This window comes from Halyomorpha halys, unplaced genomic scaffold (genome assembly GCF_000696795.3).
Source record: "Halyomorpha halys isolate HHAL.00 unplaced genomic scaffold, Hhal_1.1 Scaffold207.1, whole genome shotgun sequence".
Classification (NCBI taxonomy): Eukaryota; Metazoa; Arthropoda; class Insecta; order Hemiptera; family Pentatomidae; genus Halyomorpha; species Halyomorpha halys.
This window is the reverse complement of record NW_027104696.1, coordinates 1,044,166-1,066,493: the sequence shown is the minus strand read 5'-3', so window position 1 is coordinate 1,066,493 and position 22,328 is coordinate 1,044,166. Positions and strand designations below refer to the sequence as shown.

The 22,328-nt window shown below is 32.3% G+C and overlaps 2 protein-coding genes across 2 annotated transcripts; both read left to right on the top strand.

The window, feature by feature from the left end:
* Positions 1–661: 661 nt before the first annotated feature.
* LOC106679516 (26S proteasome non-ATPase regulatory subunit 5) lies at positions 662–11,756 on the top strand. Its single transcript, XM_014418729.3, has 8 exons — positions 662–867; positions 4,078–4,222; positions 4,584–4,826; positions 6,390–6,645; positions 7,932–8,120; positions 9,648–9,760; positions 9,849–10,038; positions 11,445–11,756. Exons 1-8 carry the CDS (start codon positions 686–688, stop codon positions 11,651–11,653), a joined length of 1,527 nt encoding a protein of 508 aa, XP_014274215.1. The 5' UTR covers positions 662–685; the 3' UTR covers positions 11,654–11,756.
* Positions 11,757–14,152: 2,396 nt separating this feature from the next.
* LOC106679513 (serine/threonine-protein phosphatase 6 regulatory ankyrin repeat subunit B) lies at positions 14,153–21,940 on the top strand. Its single transcript, XM_014418724.3, has 2 exons — positions 14,153–14,544; positions 17,259–21,940. The coding sequence occupies exons 1-2, from the start codon at positions 14,425–14,427 to the stop codon at positions 21,636–21,638; spliced, it is 4,500 nt and encodes a 1,499-aa protein (XP_014274210.1). The 5' UTR covers positions 14,153–14,424; the 3' UTR covers positions 21,639–21,940.
* Positions 21,941–22,328: the final 388 nt, after the last annotated feature.

Genomic DNA, 22,328 nt, shown 5'->3' with positions numbered 1-22,328 from the left:
CTGAGTTGATTGTGCTGCACTCTAGAACATTTTCTGAATGTATAATATATTCTAAATATCTCTGGTTAAAGTGTTACTTTATTTGAAATTACCCAATATAATAAAAACCTTGATTTACAACAGTGACAATCAGTGGATCAGAGGGTTGAGTAGATCATACTGGTATGGTGTCAGTTGCATAGTGGGGATGGCCCGCCCCTTTGAGAGCATTTTCAGAGGCAGGAAAATTCCATAATAAATAATATTATCTCGTGAAACTTGAGATCATTTCATTTCTTGCCTTTTTTATTTGTAATTTGTACAATACACGTAAATATGATTGTTTAGCCAAAAAGTTCTTGAAAATTACTGTATATGCTAGTATTTTAAACTGAAATACCTAAATAAAGGGGTGACAAACATTTCTTCGGCCCCAGGTGGCTAACACCCTGCATACAGCACTGATGGGGGACTAGAATCCAGCAGTGCATATTGCAGTATTGCTCCCCCCCTACTTATAAGTTATCTATGGAATAAGGTATGGGCCTTTTGGAATAGTTCAGGAAATGAATATAAGATATTAATATCAGTATTAATATTTTTTCTCTGCATAGTTACTATGTTTACTTATTTTTAAATATCTATGATATAAAATTCAGGATAAGTTTAATTATGGCGACACTGTTGTTAGGAACTGTCAGTCACCATGAGTGGGATAAACGCGAATGTTCGAAATTTCATTAACAACATAAGAAATGATGTTGAAGTTGAATCCAATTTGTCTGATCTAAAAGTGGCATTAACTGGACTTAATTCTCATCAACTCGTCGACTTAGCTAGAGAATCACAACTAAACTACTTATTTGACTGTCTCAATTCTTCCAACAGGTATTAGTGTTATCAGCTGTAAATAATGATCCAAAATTCAAAAATTGGTGGTTAATTTTTTATTAAAATAAAAAGGAACATTATTGATCACTGATGTATTGAGAAACTTTTAAATAAAGAGCAGGATTATTGTTTATCTAAAATAATCTTTCTTTGTAAAGACTCATAATTTAACTTTTTAAACTCAGCCACCTTCAAGAAAATGGAAAGACCTATACAAATATTACTAGTACCTATTTTAAAGTTGTTGAATAGTGTGGTTATTTATTACTTAAATTTTAATGTGTGTTGTGCAGATATATTGATTCATAATTGATTCCAGCCTTTCTTGAAGACCTTTGTGATTATGATTTATTATCATTGAATACAATTTAACTTACCCTCAATTGGATAATATACTATTGTTACGTATTTAAATAATTTTTGGGTACTGTGGTTGTAAAAGAAAATAAAGTTTATCTGTATTGGTAATGCATCTCATTATACTTTGATAAGAGAAGAGGTTTCACACATAAAGCGATAAAGAGTTTGTTATAATTGAAGGTGAAAAAACATAACAATGCAATAGAGAGTAACACAGGTACCTGTTTTAACTAGTCCATAATCATGCTGAGTAAATATAAGTAAAATATTGGAACTAGCTCACAACCGTCACTCCATTGTGACATGTGGGCTTGGACTTGCTTATGGATAATGATAAAATGGTTGACCATTGTTTTCTTATAATCTGTCTTCATTTAGAGATTTGTATTTATGCCTAACCTCAATTGAAAAGGATCCATTGAGAGTTCAATTCTTTTGAGTTTAGCGAGGGAAGTCAACTGATATGATCCAATTAAAGCAATAATAATAATAATAGTATATTTATAATCCTGAACAGTAACTCATTTTGTGTAAGTGAGTAAATGCCCTTCTGTCATGGAGTACACTTGTATAATACTACTGAAATTAAATGGATTGAAGAGAAAGTGCCCCTAAATTAATTATATTGAAAAATGTATCAAAATGAAGATCCTGCTGCTTAAAAGTAATGAAAGGCTGCAGAAATGAAAAGAAAATATTTAATCAACCTACCAAACAAAGTAGTTCATTTATTGATGTTCTTGTGAGGATTCCTTAGAAGTTTGTATGACTACCATTATCACATATCAGGCTTGCAGACTTACTAGTAACTAATAAGTGGCCTTAAAGCTTTTTTCTGACAATTCAGCTTTGTTTTTTCTTAATATTGAATTGTCATTTACAGTAATGTCTTAAAGTAGAGAGATTGTTACCCACTGAAGTAAATTTCTGTAAGACATCTAATTTCCTACAGTTATTTTATTAAATTTCATTGTATCCTTTTCAATTTTATTCTATTAATATGAATTTTATAGAGAGACAATGGAGAAGTACTTGGAATGGGAGATGAAATAAATCTTCTTGGTTCAGGGATTACAAATATGTTGGGTTAAGAAAATTTGGAATTATTAAGTAAACTTACTAGTATTTCATGATACATGAAGACAAGGTCATGCATCTAAAACACTAAATATAAATCCTCTTGTTTAAATAATCTGTTGATCGTGTTTTAATGAATCCTATAGTAATTTTCAAGAAATCTTAAGAGTGATCAAAAATCTGGTGTAGTACCTGAGTCACAACTTTCACTTACTTACGTACATCCCTAAATTTTGTGTAGATTGGAGCGCTTATGTTTATTCCATTTTTCTAATTTTTCAAAAGAAAGAACCAAGGCAAAAATTATAAACAAAAATTTTATTTTTCTGTTATTCATATTTTAGGACCTATAGAGAGGAGAATAATGAATATAAATTTTGTTTCTGCAAAGGATACAACAGTTTAACAAAAGATAATAAAGCTGTAATGCAATCTGGAAAAATCAAGTGGTCATGGCTTTTCAAATTAAAATTGGATATTTCTATTTTTCCTCCTTTATTTATTCATTTAATTTCTTATTATATTGTATTTTTCTATTGTATATTATTATTAACAATCTGTTCTGATTGTTTTGTTTTTTTCAAATTAACAAAATTTAAGATATTTTACTGGATTTTTTTTTTTCATACCCCCCTGACGAAATAAGTAATTGAATACATACATGTAGGTAGGAATATGTATATCTCTTAGTTAGTAATTTCTTTGTTTGCCTTGTGGCATTTTAAGGTGATGTACAGGATCTAGGTGGTGTTGTGATGGCTTACGCACACTTATGTATTTTACTGGAAGATTTTTTAAAAATTTGTTATTGAAGTCCCGTTAAACTATTTCAATGAGAATAAGATCTAGCTGATATTAAAGACCATTTAATTGTAGATTGACATGGTAAGTTTAATCAAAATTGTTAAAGTTGATTTCTAGAAAATCGAAAAACATGTGAAAAATCGATTCTATGAAGTGGAACTTCCAGTCAATTGATTTTATCAAAAAAGTTGCATCCTTGGCATATACCAGCCTTAAATATGTAATTTCAGTTTCGTACAACTTTTAATTTTTGAGCTAGGTTGTTCAGACACACAGACAGACTATTTAGAGAGACCAGGAGCCTGTTTCATAATAAAGTACCAACTAATACTATTAGTCTTGTAGATTTATCTTAATTCAATTATTCAGACTTGTAAAAAATAAGTACAATTGACATGTAAAAAATAAGTATTAGTATTATTTCCACATTAGTTTCTACATTTGTACTATGAACTAATACTATTATCTTTCATTATGAAACAGTGCCCAGGTTGTAACTTACATTTCTTTGTATACATGTATTTCCGTTGAAAACTAGAATTTGAAATTTAGCACTTTCCCATATTTTATATTCTATAAAAAGAAAAGTGAAAGTAAAAATGAGGGACATAAATTACATTAAAAAATACTACTGAGATTTTTTGAAATTAATCATTTTAATCATTAAATTTGAAAGGATTAGCTGTCTACTGATCGGATATTGAGCATTCTTGTTAAGGCTTGAAATCTACGAATACGGGTTAACTAATAAATTGGTAGAATTTAAAATAAAAACCTTATGATGAAGGGGGCACATGTTATTTTAATCTTTATGATAAGATCATATGACGAATCTGTATGAGTGTGTTTGTCTTGAACAAACAGGAATTAAGAGAACATTATTACTGTATGTACTAAGGCAGGATAATTGAAAATTTGCTTAATTAAATAATTCTTTTATATTGATATTTATTTAATATTTTGTAGGAACCAAATATTGATAACATGCGATGTTTTAAAGTTATTTTTACCTTCACTTTCTGCATCCCACTTATTGAGTCAGTATGGCACATCGCTGAATCGAGCTCTGACTCACCCATATAAAGAAGTAAAGGAGACAGTTCTTAAAGAGGTATTTCAAAATGCACTTCCTTATTTTTTTTATTGAACTAGGTTTAGTTCTAAAGAAATTATCATTTTTTTCTAAATATGTATCAATATTTTTATGCTTTATACAATTTTAACTGCTTAAATATTTTGTCTATTTTTTCATATTTCACGCCAACTCCTCTTTAAATTGTAAATTTGTGACGTTTAGAAACTAAATGTAGTTAAAGCTTTAAATTAATATTTCTCTTCACTTTGTTCTTACTAAATAAGCAACATTGTTTGAACTATCGACTAACTCATTTAAGTTTTGATAGCATTCTTAATGATTTAGTTCTCATTGGTTGATCATTTTTTGAGCTGCAGGACAAATCTTTCTGTTTTAGTTAATAAGATGTGTCGGAAGTGATGCTATGATGGCGCTAATCCATCAGGAATCTGATCTCCTTCCTTCAGCTGCCACATGTCTATGTGATGAGGATACCTCTGTTGGATGCCGTGCTGTTGATTTTTTTATAAATCTTGGTAAAACTAAAAATGGCCTCCAATCGATTTGCCAACCTGCTATAATTAGGCAATTGATAAATAATGTTGGAAACAATAATATCTATGCTATTCGAGTTTTTGAAGTGAGTTAGTTCATATTTATAACTCATTTATTCACTTGTTATCTATAAAATTTAATACTAAACATACATTTATTAAAAAATATGAATTTTATCGTAGCATTATATTACATTTTTATGTATTTTTAAAATAAAATATTTACAAATTAATTGAGTTAAGATTGTATATATGATAGGTTAAAAAAACCCTCATATATATCTGCTATGTTCACTCGCTCAGCCTTTATTACCACTTTGGTTGCTAAAACTAGTACAACAATTCTTTGCTGTATCTTCACTTATATTTTTCTGATAAATATTTTATTTTTTAGTTTGTTGTATGTACTTGATAATTTACTTTCTTTGAACGAGCATCTGCAGTGTTCTTAGAGATACAGATTTTTTGAATTAATAAACCAAAAGTGAATGCATAAAAAAAAAATTTTTTTATTTAATATAAATTACATTCAATTGGAAGTTTATTAACCTAAAAAAAAAATTTATGAATTGACTTACCAGACTATAAACAAAAGTGAATAGTTTTCCAATAGGTTTCTATGAGAAATAGAGCAAAATACTTCTTGAAGGGGTAAAAAATTCAATGTACTATTGTTTTGTTGAGAATTTAATTGCCTTTCAAATGCCTCTTTTTCAATAAAGGGCTCTAAACTGGACAGATCCATTGCATTAGGCACCAGAAATTTAATTCTTACTCAGTACTGATGAATATTGTCTTATAAAAATAATTCATCAATTATTGATATAAATTGAAGTCTTTCAATTTAGCTTTCATTAAATACTTTTTATTGAATAAATCGAGGAAGTATAGTTCAGCCATTACCTGTTAACAGTTCATGATCCACTATTGATTGGTTAGTTATACCATTGTTTAAGAAGAGAACATAATTACTTGTTTTTTATAAAAAACTTTTAATGTATTTGGCTTTTTTATAAGGAAAAGTCTTCCATTAAAATTAAAAAGGGGTGGTAAGGAAAGTAAAAACATGAGTATTAAGCCATATATCGCTGTTAGTATGGATCTGATTTTTTTTGTTTTTCATGAAATTTGATTACCTATCAAATCAAGGTAGAATAGTTTACTAAAAATGCCTTATACCTTTTAATTTAAGTGCATCAATCTCACTTTCTTATATCAATCAGTTACCTAGATATGATTTTTTAAAGAATTTCCTTTGAAAGCCTTTTTAATTCCCATAAATTCCTAATATCTCTACTGTAACGGGATATTTTTCAACTTTTGCCACAACTTTCATAATCTGCGATGAATTTGATTTTAAATATCCACCAAATTGTTGGAAAATATTGATTTATTGGGCAATAATAGCAGCCCGAACAAAGCTAACTAGTAAAAATGAATAATTTTCTAAACTATAAAACGAGATAGAATCTCTCATTATGAATTAATCTTCGATACAGTTTAAAAGTTAATTATATTTGGGGAAAATATAAAAAACATTTAAATAAATGATGTTGATAAAACATGCATTAATTTTTTTTTTTCTAAATATTTTTTGAATTTAAACATATTTGTAGATGGTAATTATATTTTTATTTTTTGTATTTTAGGTTCTTATTGATATTGGTGTCAGTTCAATAGAATCACTGAAATTTCTCGAAAATGAAGGATTACTCGATAGACTGTCAACCTTCCTCAGCAGTGATGATGTATTATCGATGCTTGCCTTACTTGAAGTCTGTACAAAATTGGCTATAACTGACCATGGTTTTGATTTTCTTAGTCGCCATAATGTGATCAAGAACCTTGTTCTTCAACTGGCGTCATATAATGATTGTCCTGCTATATCAACACTTATATTTCCTGGTATTCTTAATTTAAATGTAATATATATAATTTTAATTAACGTGTCTTGAAATATTATATTTATTTTGGATACCTTGAAAATTGGAACATACATAACCCTCTGATAGTAAGCATAAAAAAATAAGGCAGGTATGAAAAATTGTCATTGCCAACTTTAGCCCCATTGACAAAAGGTTAGGAATTTCTTATCTCTTGTTTGGAGTTTTTTTTATCATAATTTGTCATAATAAATTTAAGATTACCAAAAATGAATTAATGAAATTAACTTATATTATTTATTTCTAATATTTGGAGGTTATCCCATGACAGTCACAGGCAGAGCATCAAGTAGCATTCAGCTTATCTTGTGCTACGCACTGACAGGATGAGACATTGAAACGTCTAGTCTACCAAAGATATCTAAATCCATGACTAGATTCTTTGCTTCCTAAGTTTTCTAAGATTATTTTAACTGAAGAAAGAGATATGGTTTAGTTTTGAATTCAGTGTGCCATTGATTTTGAAACCTTTCACGCAATCTTTCATACCAGAGCTTATTGCTTCATCATTTATAAAAATCGTAGTTAGATAGTGTATGGTATTATGATAAGACTTGTTGCTTATGACAGGTCCTCAAAGCCTGCTCCTAATCTTATGTTATAAATAGCACTCTTGATTCTTTTATTACAAACAGTATACATGAATATATGAATATCCCTATTAAGAATATAAAATTTTATATTACCACACTGTATAACTTATACAAGTAAAAAAAGTAATAGATACGTTTCAACCTTCAATATGTAATAATGTTGATTGTTGTGACTCCAGTAGTGGATTGTAACACAAGCATGTGTTGCTTCCCTATTAATGAGAACACCTAACAGCCAGGAAAAGGTGAGAAATTAATAATGAACTTGATCGTCTTATATGATTTGTTAAAGGTGAAGATGATTATGTTATATAATAATATTTCTTCTTCCACCCATTAACCTTCAGAGTAGAGTTTCTTCTAGCCATTACTACCATGCATATTTAATAATATTATAAAAATGAATTAACTATTGAAAGATCTTTATACAACTGATTGGTATGTTTATTCTAGTTGATTAAGGTCAGCTTATCAATTTTGGTGTAGGCAAGATCAATTAGCTCCTTTTATAAGAAGTATTTTACTCTAAAAAAAAAAAAAAATCTGTTTACTTTGTTTTGTTGATGCAAGAAAATTATAAATTGTATTATAAACTTTTGTTAATATTAAAAAAAGTAAATATTTAGTGACTATATATGTATATTTCTATTCTCAGGTTTATCTAAATTCTTTGGACTTGTGGCACAGGCGTTTCCTGATAAACTTTTATCTAATCATGGAGATATATTACGATGTGGATTCAGCGCAGTTGATGAAACTGACCTGAACATTTATATTCCAGCCCTAGAACTGATTGGCCTCATTGCGTATACTCCTGAAGGGAAGGCTGTCCTTCAAAGGCAAGGTGCAGACTACTAAAAGGAATTTTATTAAATATTAAATATTTATTAGAATTTAAATTTGTTTAACTCTTTGGTGACGGTGTGGTATTCACGGCAGTGTTCCCATTGGATGCTTTCCTATAAATCATAAAGAGCCTGTGGATGGCTCAATAGTTTAGTTATTTTTTATATTTAGCAGTTGGAACTGGTATGCTTTCATGAAAATTCATCCTTGACAGGGTCTAGTTGCTTTTTTGAGAATTTAAATTAATTTTATAAAAGTGAGCAGGAAAACCTCATTATGTCTTTCATATTTTTTTTTTTTACCATTTAAATTGTATAAAATTCATTAAGTTTCTTAAGTTGTAAAAATTGCTTTGGCAGCAACTCTGAAAATTTATCATTAGACAATAAGCAATGTTATGAATTGAAAAGGAGGATGGGAAATGGAGTAAATATATCATCATACATATAATTTAATTGTAATGTGTTATTAAATACAGGAAAATTGATATGTATCTTGTTTCATAGTAATACTGTCCTTCCTAAATTCTTTTTCTTAGTAACCACCCTGTTTAAGCTTCCAATGACAAAGGCTTTTAAAATTCATCAAGTAACGCCGGTCCATATTACCTACAGGTTTCCTTAAATACTTTATGTCAACTATAGCTGAGGATATGGTATAACTCATAAATTGTATTCATGTGTAGTATGTTCACTATGACCTTTTAATTTTAACAATTAGTGGTTAAATTGCCATATTTTATTGCTGCTGCACAAATTCGGTAAAAAAAAACCCATCAGATAGTGGGCGATAGTAGACATTTAGTGTATTAGAGACAAATATTTTAATTTCTAAAACTATTAATGTATTATAACAAATATTGTTCATTTAGAAGAAGAGTGCCACAATACTTAAAATTGGGATTTTAAGCGTTTGAAATTTGCCTATAATATCTAAATTCTCTGATAAAATATCTCATAGAAAAGTTTCTTTATCATTTCTGCTTACCTTTTTTGTTTAAAAAATTTTATTTTTATATTTCTTGAATTTTTGGTCATGAATCTGGAACATTTTAGTTTTAGAAGCTAAACTATAAATTAATTTTTATTACGGTAAATATTGAAACTAAAAGTTTGACATTTTTTCTCAAAGGAATAGAAGTTTTACATTAAAAAAAATTATCATGTTGTGGGACTTCTTTCAAGTGAGCGATATTTTCAATAGTTATCTTTTTTTTTTTTGAAGTATCAATTTTTATCTTTCTTAACGACCGAAGTAGCCTTTGCTTGCTCCTAAACTTTTATCCCAACACAGTTTGGTAGTTTTGATCGAGATATTTATAAGAATGATAACAAAGACAGAATAATTTTTAAAGATCCCTTTGTTGGATTCGAGGAGACCTTAAAGTTTGTAAATTAAGTGATGTAATGAAATAAATTTGTTTGACAACTTTTTGTACATCATTAGTATTATATAGTTAAGGATAATGAAATAGAATACAATTTATTGAATACGTTTATCATTTTATTATTTCTACTTGATTTAGATGAAAAATATATGAGACACATCATGGGCCGGCTGCATGAAGCTATGTCAAAGCTGCCCACTGAGTGGAGGATTAGGGCTGTTCATGTTTTAGCCAATATTATCCATGTCGAGGTAACTATGAAGTTTTAATTATCTTTTAGAATATAAATTTATTATCATTTGTTTTGTACATGTTGTTTATTTTTCTCTGATTGGACAGACTGATAGAATAACAAATGAAATCACAAGGGTGAATGAGGCTTGGTTCAACCAGCTTGGTACCTCAGGGATGAGCATGCTGGTAACCATCGCTCGGCAACCGTTCCCCGATCTCAAGGCAGCTGCTTATTTGGTTCTCTTGAATATGGCCAATCAGAGGTGGGGCCAATACAAAATAAATTGTTTTGAGGGTAAGTGTTCTTTACTGTTAGTAATTATTATTATTTTTTATTGTAGCTTGCTGAATTTTCTGTTATCTCTGATGCTGATGAATTTTCAGCAACAACTCAAAAAAAAATGTTTAACCTGATATTAATTTATGTTCTAGTCAATATTCAAACTAGAATGAGATCCATCTGAAATCTCACCATTATTTTTTTTTGTGAAATACAAAATATCTCTTTTTCATTTTTACTTTTCCAGTTATATAGTCCTATATATCCACATTAAATATTTTTTCATAAATTAGTTGCTTTACTTTTATATTTCATTTTCACTATCACACTTTACTCTTGTTACTAACGTTATCTCTTTAAATTCTCTGTTCTACTACTGTTCTGCAATTTTGTTATAATGTGATATGCCAGCACTGTTACCTTTGTATTTTAATTTTTTTTCTAGTTATTTTCAGGGCGAAATAATCTGGTTTTGAATTTTTTTGATGTTACGTATGTGTTTATTTAGTTTCAATTTTTACAGTTTAGTTTATTTCATTTATCTTTGTAAAACTACTTGAATAGTAGTTTTTATGAGATTTGCTAAAATAAATTTACATAATGTTGATCTCTAGTTGTTTGAACAAATTTTTTGGATTTGTCCAATTTGTTGGACAAAAAACAATATCTCAGGAAGTATTAGATGTACAGATGCCTGCAAGCACTCAAATTAAATCTAGTTTAATGTGCTATAACGTAGTTTATTACACGTTTCTTCGTAAGGGTTGTAGTTTTCATGATATTTTCTAAAATCAATTGATTTGGACTAAATTTTATGTGCAAAATTCACGTTTATATACAAATATCATGAAAACTACAACCTCATACGAAGATACGGCTAATAAACTTTTTACCTCATTTTAGTGTTTATATCCTTTTTAGCCCTAGATAAAGCCCTGCAATGTGGGGGGAAATGTTGACTGGTTTTATGACTATTTGAGGTTTTATCTTTGACTGCATACGAACCATCTTCCTTCTATTATCACACATGGTCAATCATCCATCTATCAAATGTTTTATTTTTCAATTTATGAAATATCAAGCATTGATACTTTATTATTTACTCATCTTATGGTCTATAGATGTTTTTTTTTTTTTTGTTTTTTTTCGGCCAAGACTTCCAGTCCCAGTCCTATACTGCCTAACCATGGTTGGGGTCAAAGTTCTTCATTTTGTGGGACCGCCACTCAATGAAAAAAGTCAACGTCCCAGGCCGGATTCGAACCGGCACCGCCAATAGACGTCAAGACTGTGTCTTAATCACTGAGCTACGGGCGGCCCGTCTATAGCTGTTATTGCATTTATAATTTTATGTTGGTCTATTATTATTATTGAATTCACTTATTTATTTTTTTCTCAATGATTCTTGCTTCTTTGTTCAGGCCTGATGGATTTCTTGCTGGATAGAAGGACAGAAACAGATTTAGAGGGACATCATATGAAATACAATATACTAAAAGCCATTATCGAAACTGATACAGCAGATGCCATATTGGAACCCCACAATTATGAAGCCATCATTGATTATGTTAGACAAGGTCCTATCTTTGCTCCCACTGTCACTGAAGTTGCAATCGAGGGAGCTGAATAAATTTAATTTAGCAGATTTTTTATTTGTGATTGTAATGTGAAGTTTGTATTATATAATGTTTGTACAAATTATTAATAAAATATAATTATCTCTTTTGTGTTAATTGTTGTCTGTTCATTAAATTTATTTATTTGTCAGAAATCCTGACACTATGGACAGAAGTGGCATGATGTTAACTGATTTCATCACCAGAAATCAATGAGATTGATGTTGTAATAGGTGATGATGAATTGTTGATTGGACCCTCAATTCTAAATATAATTCTGACAAATGTGCAACAACTGTTTTTGATATGATAAAAGAAAAATGATGTTCCCACATGACATTGACAAGGGTGACATCACCTAAAGAAATTATTAGAGTGCCTTCAGATGCATACTCTATTAACAAATGCAGGGAATAAGAAAGCTAATTGAGAATGAGACTGGCTGACTGGAGAACAGCAGCAAGAGAGAGAGATCTATGGGTGAGACTAATTGAGGAGGCCAAGACTCAGCGATGAGTTGTAGCACCCATGATGATGGTGAAGAATCAAGAATGAGAAGAGGTGGATACGAACGAAGTAGACGATTTTATGGTTAAGTGTTCAAAGATTCCTTGGAGTGTTTTGTATAGAGTGCCACTGGGCAAGTTGACCTTTGTTTAGATATGTTAAGATGTCTAGGCAACTATCTTGGAATTGACAAATTTATTCACTGAAGCAATATACACCAGGCCTGACCCTAAGAACAATGAAGATGTCAAATTTGTGATAGACAAAAGCCTAATCATGCTACAGGACTTGATACTATAGATGAAGCAATCTGGAGGAATAGTTTCCCTGATGTTAAAGAGCATTTTTAGTCTCAGAATTAGACCTACTTGTCTCCTCCCTGTTATGAGCAAGGTCCTGGAGAACATGATGACCAATTTATTATCTGTTTTTAATCTAGCAAACCATATACAGTAATATAGTTCATCCAACAGCAGAGGAGCTACTGATGCCCTATTAATGTTTTATAGAAATGTAAAGGAGATGGCACAGCTATATGTGGTGCTCCTGCTCTTTGACAGATCCTTTGTCTTCGACATCGTTAGGTGTCCAAGTGTGTGGCTGCAGCTACAGTGATACGAAACATATGCTCTGAGAAACATATACATTCTGTCCTAAGAAGCTCCTGCATGGATGTATGAAGATTATAGGTATCTAGAAGCTTCCATAGAGAGATGGTGGCCTCAGGCACCAGTCCTTGATCTTGCCCTCTGGAAGCTTGTATTCAATAAGTTTCAGAGAGTATCTGAAGAAGAGTGATTCCTTGCCACTTTCTTGCTATGGTGGCCTACAATACCAGAGCGGGAGTCCAGAGAGAAAGTGAAGGATGCATCAGCCTGGAGGCATTACAGTGTGAGGGGAAGAAGTGTTGCCAAGGCTCAATATCCAGCAACAATCCCTATTTATAAAGGAGCTTAAATAAATCATTAAAAAAGAAAATTAAATTAAATTATAACTATTTCATCTTATTTTCTCACACTTCAAAGAGGGGCGGAGCCTAGTCATCTGTCTAAATTTCCTCTTAAACTAATCCGAGATTCGTTCTAGTACCAGCTGCAGGAGTTAGGGTTCAAAAGAGACATTTCAATATAGCAGTTCTTTGAAATGTTAGACACTCAAGACATTTTGGTTCTAGTCGTAGTGCTGTTGACTTTTTATGATCACATATTTCAATAATTTTATATTTCTATTCTGCTAAAAATTACCATTCAACATTCTACGGGTTCAGTTCAGAAAAATAAAAACCTTCATAAGCATGGGCGTAGGCAGGATTTCGCCAAGGGGGAAGCAGGCCTCAACCCATTACACAAACATACGTACAAACATACATACATATATATATATATTCCATACCGAAACTTAGGACAAGAAAAAGATAACTAATCCGCATTGCAAGAAATACTCCCGCCATTATTCAATCATTACTTTTTGAATTTTTATTACCTATAATCACAATAAATTATTGGAAGTGAAACAACTGAGTATATTCATTAACAACTAGGTTTGACCAATGGCTAGCACAATGAAAATATAAGCCAGTTTTGCATTTGTTATCTCTAATGATTTTTTAGTTGCCACCATCGTTCTCCGTCATTGCTTTCCTGATTATAGCTTATTTCCATAAAGAACTGTGAATCAAATAATCCGTGTTTGGATCCCAAAAATCTAGGGACGACCCGTGCCTCCCCCACTGTTACCCTCTGCCTACGCTCATATTCATAAGTGTTAATAAGACAAGAGATACTTAAAGATTTTAATAATTCCTAAAATCATGTGTACTGTTTTCCATATGTTTAATCCGAGATAAAAGTGATATATATTTTTAGTTGCATATCTAGTATTTTGATTTACTTTAAAACTGTAAATTTATGGTAGTTTATTTAATAATAGAAAAATTTAATTTACTTATGTCTTTTTAGTTATTATATCTTGTGTTGATGATATTTTGCTTTAAATGTCTCACCTATAATCCCTGATTTGTTTTTTTGCCTGCTCTAAATTTATCGAACCAGTGTTAATTTTCAATGTGGGAGATACTGGCAATTTTCAATTGCAAATCTCCTCGCCCCAACAATATAAATCTAGTTGTTTTAAATCTGTAGACGAGGTGCTGTTCGAGATGATGGTTGAGGAAAAGGAATTTTGTTTCGATTATTTCCTTATACATACGTAAGTAATTCCTTGTAAAAATAAGAAATGACGACACCCATCCAGTTGTCCTTGACTTAGCAGAAGTGGAATGGCCGGTGTAGGTATAAAATCTGCTGCAGTATTCTTTACTAAGAACATCTTGCTTCAGGTCATGTCCTACTCTCTGGTCTATCTTTTACTCTTCACTATAAATAACTTCGCTCTCTCTGTAAGTACATATCTGTCAAATATCTACTACTACTACTAATAACGTAACTAACACTAATTGTATTATAAAATATCACTAATTAACTAATAAAAGTTAAAAAATAATACCATATTAAAACTTTAGAATATTAATGTCATTAGAAAGTGAACTATCGACTATTTCAATAAATATATTAATTTATTTATATAATTAAAATCTAATTTGTCGCATTCGCTAATGCGGCAGAGAGTCTGAAACACCAGCTCATGCTGGGGAAATGCCCCAACAACTCCCTCCTTGTAACACGCCGGCTCCACAGGGTCAAAGAAGAATTGATGAAGTTACTTGAAGGAAAAGACTTCACCTGCTTCCAGGAGGTTTATTGTGTTGCCACCGACGGATATAAGTTTTAATTTCTCAGCTAGATAGCTATCGACACGTAAAAACATCAGTACGAATACAAAATCTGAAATTTTCCTACATTTTTGACTAGATATCTCAACGTACTGGAGGCCTGGGTAGTTTTCCAGATATTTGTCTTTTCTTTAAACATTTTTGGATACAAAGCCCTCTAAATAGCGCTTATAAGCAATTTTGAGCACAATAACCTTGTTCAATGGGAGGGTTTGTTAGTTGAGTGTTTGGAGCGAGGGTCCCAGAGCACGTGTTTGCATTAGATGGTTCGTGGGTTCGATTCCCACCTAGGTCAGACAATATTTACTTTAGGGCGGCGCTTAGAAATGAATCTTGACATTGCTACTCTGGCTGTATAGGTCTATGGAGGGCCGTTTGTGGCCGAGGGAGTTAAGGCGGTAACCTTGGCTGCTTCGTTACTGAAAGCCGGTTTGATTCCGACATGGGAGTTGACTATTATTTCGTGGTGGTCCCACGGAATGAAAACTTGAACTTTCTATCCTGGTTAAAATAGACAGATTACCGGTAGATAACTCCTCCCTTTCTCGTATGTTAGAAATGGACAAGGGAAAATTTAAAGAAAACAAAAAGAAATTGAGGCAAAAAAAACCAACAATCAATAATGTTTGACCAGAAGCTTAGATTTTCAAACTGCATGTCTCAACTTAAATTCGACTCAAATTTTGAATCCCATACACTCAAATACAGAGCTAACCAAAAATTAGTTATTAATAAATAAATAAAGTGTCATGGATACGATGTTTATTTATTGATGAATCATTAATAACTAAATATTGTATCCTTAAAAAATTAGTCTGTATTATTTATAAATAAGTTTTGACCCACTCTGCTTATATACAGTTGGATTTGGCCCAGATCAGTGTGCCTCTGATAACAGTTCCAAAAGGTTTCATATTTATAATTGGTTCGACGTAATTTCCACCCCTAATTGTGACTAACTTCAAGACCATAAAATATAATTACACCCATTGCTGCCGATTGTCTGAACCAATAAATAGTCATTAAAATGAACATTTTATCCGACAACCACCCGCCAATGCTTTAACTAATGCCCGCATTCCGAGAATCAGTATTCAAGTAGATGATTGACGAATAAATAAAGTACTCAGTTCTCACATTTCTATTTTCCCCATTTTATCAGAGTAATGTTCCTTTGATTAGTTTAAAAATAATCAAGTACTTCATTCGACTTGAGCACAAGAGTAGAATTTATTATTTATTTTTGAAAAAAAAAACTTGTTTCATGCATCAGTTTTCAGCCATTGTCACTGTCGCAGTGTAACGTGGTGTAAACTGTATGAAAGTTGCAATCATTACAGCATTTATTTTAATCACAGTTTTGTCGTACAAGGTCGAGGATTGAAAGCAATTTTCATGTTAACTGTTACACACCCAGATAGAGAACTGTCGCACATTTTTAGTGTTTGCATCAATCGTCGGAGACACTGCCATGCAGTATACTATTTGATAATTGCAGCCAAGGCACAATTTAACAGTTTATAAAGTTATTCCTTTAAATTATATTTATAAAATGAGTTTGAAGCGGAAAGAATTACCTCAGTGGAGCGATGTAATTACTTGATTTCGTGATGAAGGTTAGGGATCTTACTATAACTTTAGGGAAAGTTAGAAACGGTATTTTGCTTAGAAATATATTTTTAAATACTCTTTACATATTTTATTTAAAACTTAAAATTGAGTTGAAACATTTGAAGTAAGTCAAGTCTTCATAATAGGAATATAAAATCATTTCATACAGTTAACGTTTTTTTAGCTTTTCAATATGGTCAATATTCTGTTGTTTTTTTGTCAGAGTATTTTAGTTTTTATGCATGTTTGCATAAATGTAGAGAGCATTTAGCGAATTTAATCTGGTTCGAACTAGGTTAGGTAAGCTGGTCATGTATTGATATTATAAAAATTAAATAATAAAGTTTATTATTGCAGGATTTCTGTGTTTTATACATGTTTTGAGTTTTACTCCACATTTTACATATTTTAGGTTTTTACTGCACAAATTTTCGGTCTCTAGTCACAACTTTAAGAATTCAAGGCGAATATGTTAGACCATCTGTACTCATAAATATTGGAAAGTCATCATAGAAACAATTGTTACTATTAATGATTTAAATCTTAATTCTCAACACATTATACATACAAATGTTATTTTCAATAATACATTGGATATTATCATCGAGAACGGATGTTCTCCCAAGCGCTACACCAACACTAATAGTTATATATGAAAGTAAGTATAGAAAATATATTGTCACTATTAATTTGTTTATTTATGATTTCAGGAGGTGAAAGAGGAAGATGTAGAACCTTCATCTGGTGCAGGGGATATCTTACGAGATGCAGCAGTATTTGACTCCGATATTAAAGTTATAGTTGACAAAAGAAAGAGACTTGTTAATAGGTTTAGAAGAAACTCTGAGGAGAATGATAATATTCCTCTATATGTGGCCATGGAAACCGGAAACCTTACAGAAATTATGAAATTTCTTGAACACGGCGCTAAAATCAACAGCAGAGGAAATTTCGGATTTACGCCACTTCATATTGCTGCGAGGAAGGGCTATGAAACTATTGTTAACTCACTGTTGGAGAGAAATGCAAGTGTAGACATCAGAGATATGTATAATGACGCTCCAATACATAATGCAGTTTCTAATGGGCATCTGAATATTGTTAAGGCACTGCTAGACCATGGCGCTGAAATCAACAGTAAAGGAAATTCCAGTAGGACACCGTTGCATATTGCTGCATCGAAGGGCTACGAAAATATTGTCGATTTACTGTTGCTGAGGGATGCGAGTCAATACGTAAGAGACGCTAATAATGACTCACCGATACATTATGCCGCATACCAGGGGAATGTGAATCTTGTTAAGAAACTTCTTGATGATAGTGTTATTAAAAACTCAAAGAGAACTTCTGGATTCAAAGCTCTCCCTCTTGCTGCTAGGAAGTGCTATTACAATGTTGCTGATTTTATGTCAGCAAATAAAAAAAGTATAGAGAATGCGAGTAAAGCCATGAAGAGTAAAGCAATAAACAACACAAAAGGTAATATCACCAATATTAAGGGGAATTCAAATAGAACATTGCTGCATGTAGCTGTCTTGAATGGCTATGAAAATATTATTGATTTACTACTGCAGAGAAATGCTAGTGTGGATTTAAAAGATACACATAATTACGCTCCAATACATTATGCAGTATTATATGATAAATTAAACGTAGTTAAGAAACTCCTTGATCATGGAGCGATTATCGATAGCAAGGGAAATTTCGGATCCACACCTCTTCATTTGGCTGCTAGGTACGGGTACGAAACTATTGTCCATTTACTGTTGTCAAGGAATTCAAGCGTGGATATAAAGGATATGATTAATAACGCTCCAATACATTATGCAGTATTAAACAATAACATGAACCTTGTTCAAACTCTTTTAGACCATGGTGCTAAAATCAACAGTAAAGGAAATTCCAGTAGGACACCGCTGCACATTGCTGTTACGAGGGGTTACGATAATATTATCAATTTACTTTTGGAGAGGAATGCAAGTCTGGATGTTAGAGATTTGTATGACGACGTTCCAATACATTATGCAGTATCAAATGGGAATCTGAATGTTGTCAAGGCACTTTTAGATCATGATGCTAATATATTGAATATTAAAGGAAATTCCAGTAGAACACCGCTGCATATTGCAGTATCAAAGAATTACAAAAATATTATTAATGCACTGTTGGAGAGAAATGCAAGTGTCCATATACGAGATATGTATAATGACGCTCCGTTACACGAGGCTGTTTATAATGGAAACTTGAAAGTTGTCAAGGCACTTTTAGATCGTGGTGGTACTATCAATGGTAAGGGAAGTGTAGGATTCACGCCTCTTCATATTGCTACGATCGAGGGATACGAAAATATTGTTAATTTACTATTGGAAAGAAATGCAAGTGTGGATATAAGAGATAATAATAATTACTCTCCAATACATTATGCAGTGTTATATGATAAATTAAATATTCTCAAGAAACTTTTAGATCACGGAGCTGAAATCAGTAGTATGGGAAATTCGGATAGAACACCGTTGCATATAGCTGCCTGGAAGGGCTACGAAAAAATTGTTGATTTATTGTTGGAAAGGAATGCAGGTGTAAATATAAGAGACATGATTAATTACGCTCCAATACATTACGCAACAATTCATGATAAACTGAATGTTGTTAAAACACTTCTGGAGCATGGTGCTATTATCAACAGTCAGGGAGAGTTTGGTAAAACGCCTCTTCATATTGCTGCTAGAAAGGGGTACAAACCTATTTTTAATTTACTCCTTGAATGGAATGCTAATATAGATATTAGAGACACTTTTGATGATGCAGCGATACATCACGCAATAAAAGGCAAAAATCTGGGAATGGTTATCCAACTTCTGGATCTTGGAACGAATGTTAATATGAAGGGCGCAAATGGGAACTCACCTCTTAATTCAGCGGTAAGTATTGACAGTAAAATGATAAAAACTCTCATAGATCGCGGGGCTGATGTGAATTCACAAAACCTCTACGACCAAACTGCGCTGCATAAAGCTGCTGAAAGAGGTTATGTTTCTGTCGTTGGCTACTTGCTATCCCAGAATGCTAGTTTAGGAATCCAAGATTATATTTGCTATACGCCTATTCAGCGGGCCGCTAATAATCTAAATTTAAACGTAATAAGGACCTTGTTAGATTACGGAGATGACATTAACAGAAGAGGTTGTAATAATATTACAGCTTTGTATTTAGCAATAGAAAGAAATAGCACTAAGTTAACTGAATTTCTTTTGTCTAATAATGCTGATCCCAATATGATGAGTGAAGAAGGAAAAACACCCCTAGATGTAGCTTTCTTTAGCGCGTCTGAAGAATTAATCAAACTACTTTTAAAATATGGAGCAAAAGTTGAAGATAAAAGTTTCTTAGGATCGAAAATTCTTTTCAATGTAGTTTCAAAAAAAAAGTTCAATTTGTTGAACATTTTATTGAATAGGACTGAAGATTTTGAATCTTATCCAACTGTTATACTTAACTACGCCATCGGAATGCGGTTCCTCGAAGCAGTGGAACTGTTCATCAAATCTGGAGCAAATATAGAAAATAAAGACGTACATGGTAATCTTCCTTTATCTTCAGCCGTAATGTCGAAAAATGTGACTATGGTGGAAATAATTCTTCAAGCATACATGAGAAAAGCCGCTAGTATGAATTTCACAACGTTTTTAGATGCAAATTCGGACGTGAGGTTCATTATCTCTCATAATAAAGTGTATAAACCAACAGAGATCCATAAATTGACAGCACTCCACATTGCTTCCTACCTTGGGCTCACTGAAATTGTTAGACTTTTGGTCAGATATGGAGTTTCATTAGAAGTTAGAGATGAACGGGGGTATACACCACTCCACTACTCCTCCGAGGAGGGGCATGCCGATGTTGTGAACTTGCTTATAGATTCGGGAGCCAATAAGGATTCTGCCGCTATCAATGGCACCACTCCCCTACACATCGCATGCAAACTTGGTTCACTTTCAATAACTCAATCACTACTTTTTCGTCATCCAGCTGCCATAGATTATGCCGATAAAGATGGATATACGCCACTTCATTATGCAGCTTTAAGTGGTTCCGAAGAAATAGTGAAGTTGCTGCTAAATTTTGGTGCTAACAAAGAAGCCAAAACTAATGAGCTCCGAACGCCTCTACATTTGGTATCCATCGAAGGTCACAAGACAGTTGCGGACATTTTATTGAAGGCAGGAGCAAACAGTCAAGCAGTAGATATTGATGGTATGACGCCGTTACATTTCGCAGCTAGAGAAAGACATTCAGATATGGTCAAATTATTGCTTTCTTTTACTATTGGCCACTTTATTGGTAACAAAAACGGCAGTATGCCTCTACATCTGGCTTGCGAAAAGCACGAGAAATCAAAACGAAGTGAGAAAGACATTGTCTTAATGCTTGCAGATCGTGATTATGTTAGTCCATTAAATTTGTACCTCATGTCGCCTTTGCATATTGGATCTAGAGACAATTCTACGGGGTGTGTAGAAATTCTCCTATCTCACGGAGCTGAAAAATTCAGAGGAGATAAGTTGCTAAATCTCCCGATACATTACGCTGCATTGAATGGGAATTTGGAAATAATGTATATGTTACTTAAGAATGAACGTGGGCTTAGCAGTATGGTTAATCGTATCCAGGAAACTCCTTTGTTCTTAGCGTCCAGGGAAGGCCACACTGATGTTGTAGCTTTGCTTTTAGAGTTAGGAGTTGAAGGTTTAAGGCCGGATATAAAAGGAAGGACTGCTCTACACCGTGGTGCTAGCAGAGGTCACTTAGAAATAGTGAAACTTCTTCGACAACAGCGGGCAAATAAGGATAAGGAAGATAAATGGGGCTTCACGGCATTGAACTACGCTGCTTCTTGGAAAGGGCACCAAGAGGTTATAGGATATCTTTCGACTACATTGCACAATATCACATTATCATCTTATTTAGACCAGTCACATCCTTTCAAAACTGAATTAAAAAATAAAGAAGATGATTCTTTTTTCCTTGAATTGCCGAGACCATCTTACTGGGTCCGTCCTAAAGCGGCTTCCACCAGTCTAAACGGTTAAGTTCAGCCGCCCGCCAATTTCTAACACCGAGCAGAGTCCTCGAATCTTTTCTAGCACCGTTCACCCTTCGAAACAACCGAGGGCGCCCTCTCGGTTTAAGTCATTTATTTCTTTGTAGATGAATATTTTTAAAGCCAGAAGATCCTTTTCATCGGATTTAGATAATGGCCAGGTTTACGTCCCTTACGTTAGCACCAGCCTGACCAGTGTCTTGAACAACAGTCTTGTTTTCTCTCGATATTAAGCCCTTTCTACACGTTGTCCAAAGTAACATCTATTGGTTGATGCTATATGTCTCCTAATCTGGACCAAAAACTAGCTATTTGCATAAATCAGGGAGCACAAGTAAACAAAATGATCTATCAGTTCAAACGAGAAAGGATGTAAGCTGTATTATTTGTTAACATTTTATTTGTTTTAAATTCTTTACAATGTATTCGAAAGTTGATTTTTATTTTATTGAATTAAAAAATTAGGTTAAAGTAACGTGAATTTGTTATGTTATTTTATAAATCGCTATACAAAAAAAAAAAAATAACAAATCTTGTACTGGGAATTGTTTTTGGGAAAACTGATAATACTTGAAAAATACCAGACTGAATTATAATACAAACAATAAAAAACAAAACCATTAAAAGACTAAGCTGTTAAGTAAATTTAAATGTCAATAACAGGAGGTAAAATGACAGA

What these genes read in the sequence shown, in the direction of transcription:
- LOC106679516 (XM_014418729.3), top strand. Translation starts at nt 686, where the DNA reads ATGAGTGGGATAAACGCGAATGTTCGAAATTTCATTAACAACATAAGA. An exon ending in ATCAACACTTATATTTCCTG is followed by an intron (nt 6,646 to 7,931) that starts GTATTCTTAATT and finishes TTCTATTCTCAG; the next exon opens with GTTTATCTAAATTCTTTGGA. An exon ending in GGCTGTCCTTCAAAGGCAAG is followed by an intron (nt 8,121 to 9,647) that starts GTGCAGACTACT and finishes TACTTGATTTAG; the next exon opens with ATGAAAAATATATGAGACAC.
- LOC106679513 (XM_014418724.3), top strand. Translation starts at nt 14,425, where the DNA reads ATGGCCGGTGTAGGTATAAAATCTGCTGCAGTATTCTTTACTAAGAAC. An exon ending in TAAATAACTTCGCTCTCTCT is followed by an intron (nt 14,545 to 17,258) that starts GTAAGTACATAT and finishes TTATGATTTCAG; the next exon opens with GAGGTGAAAGAGGAAGATGT.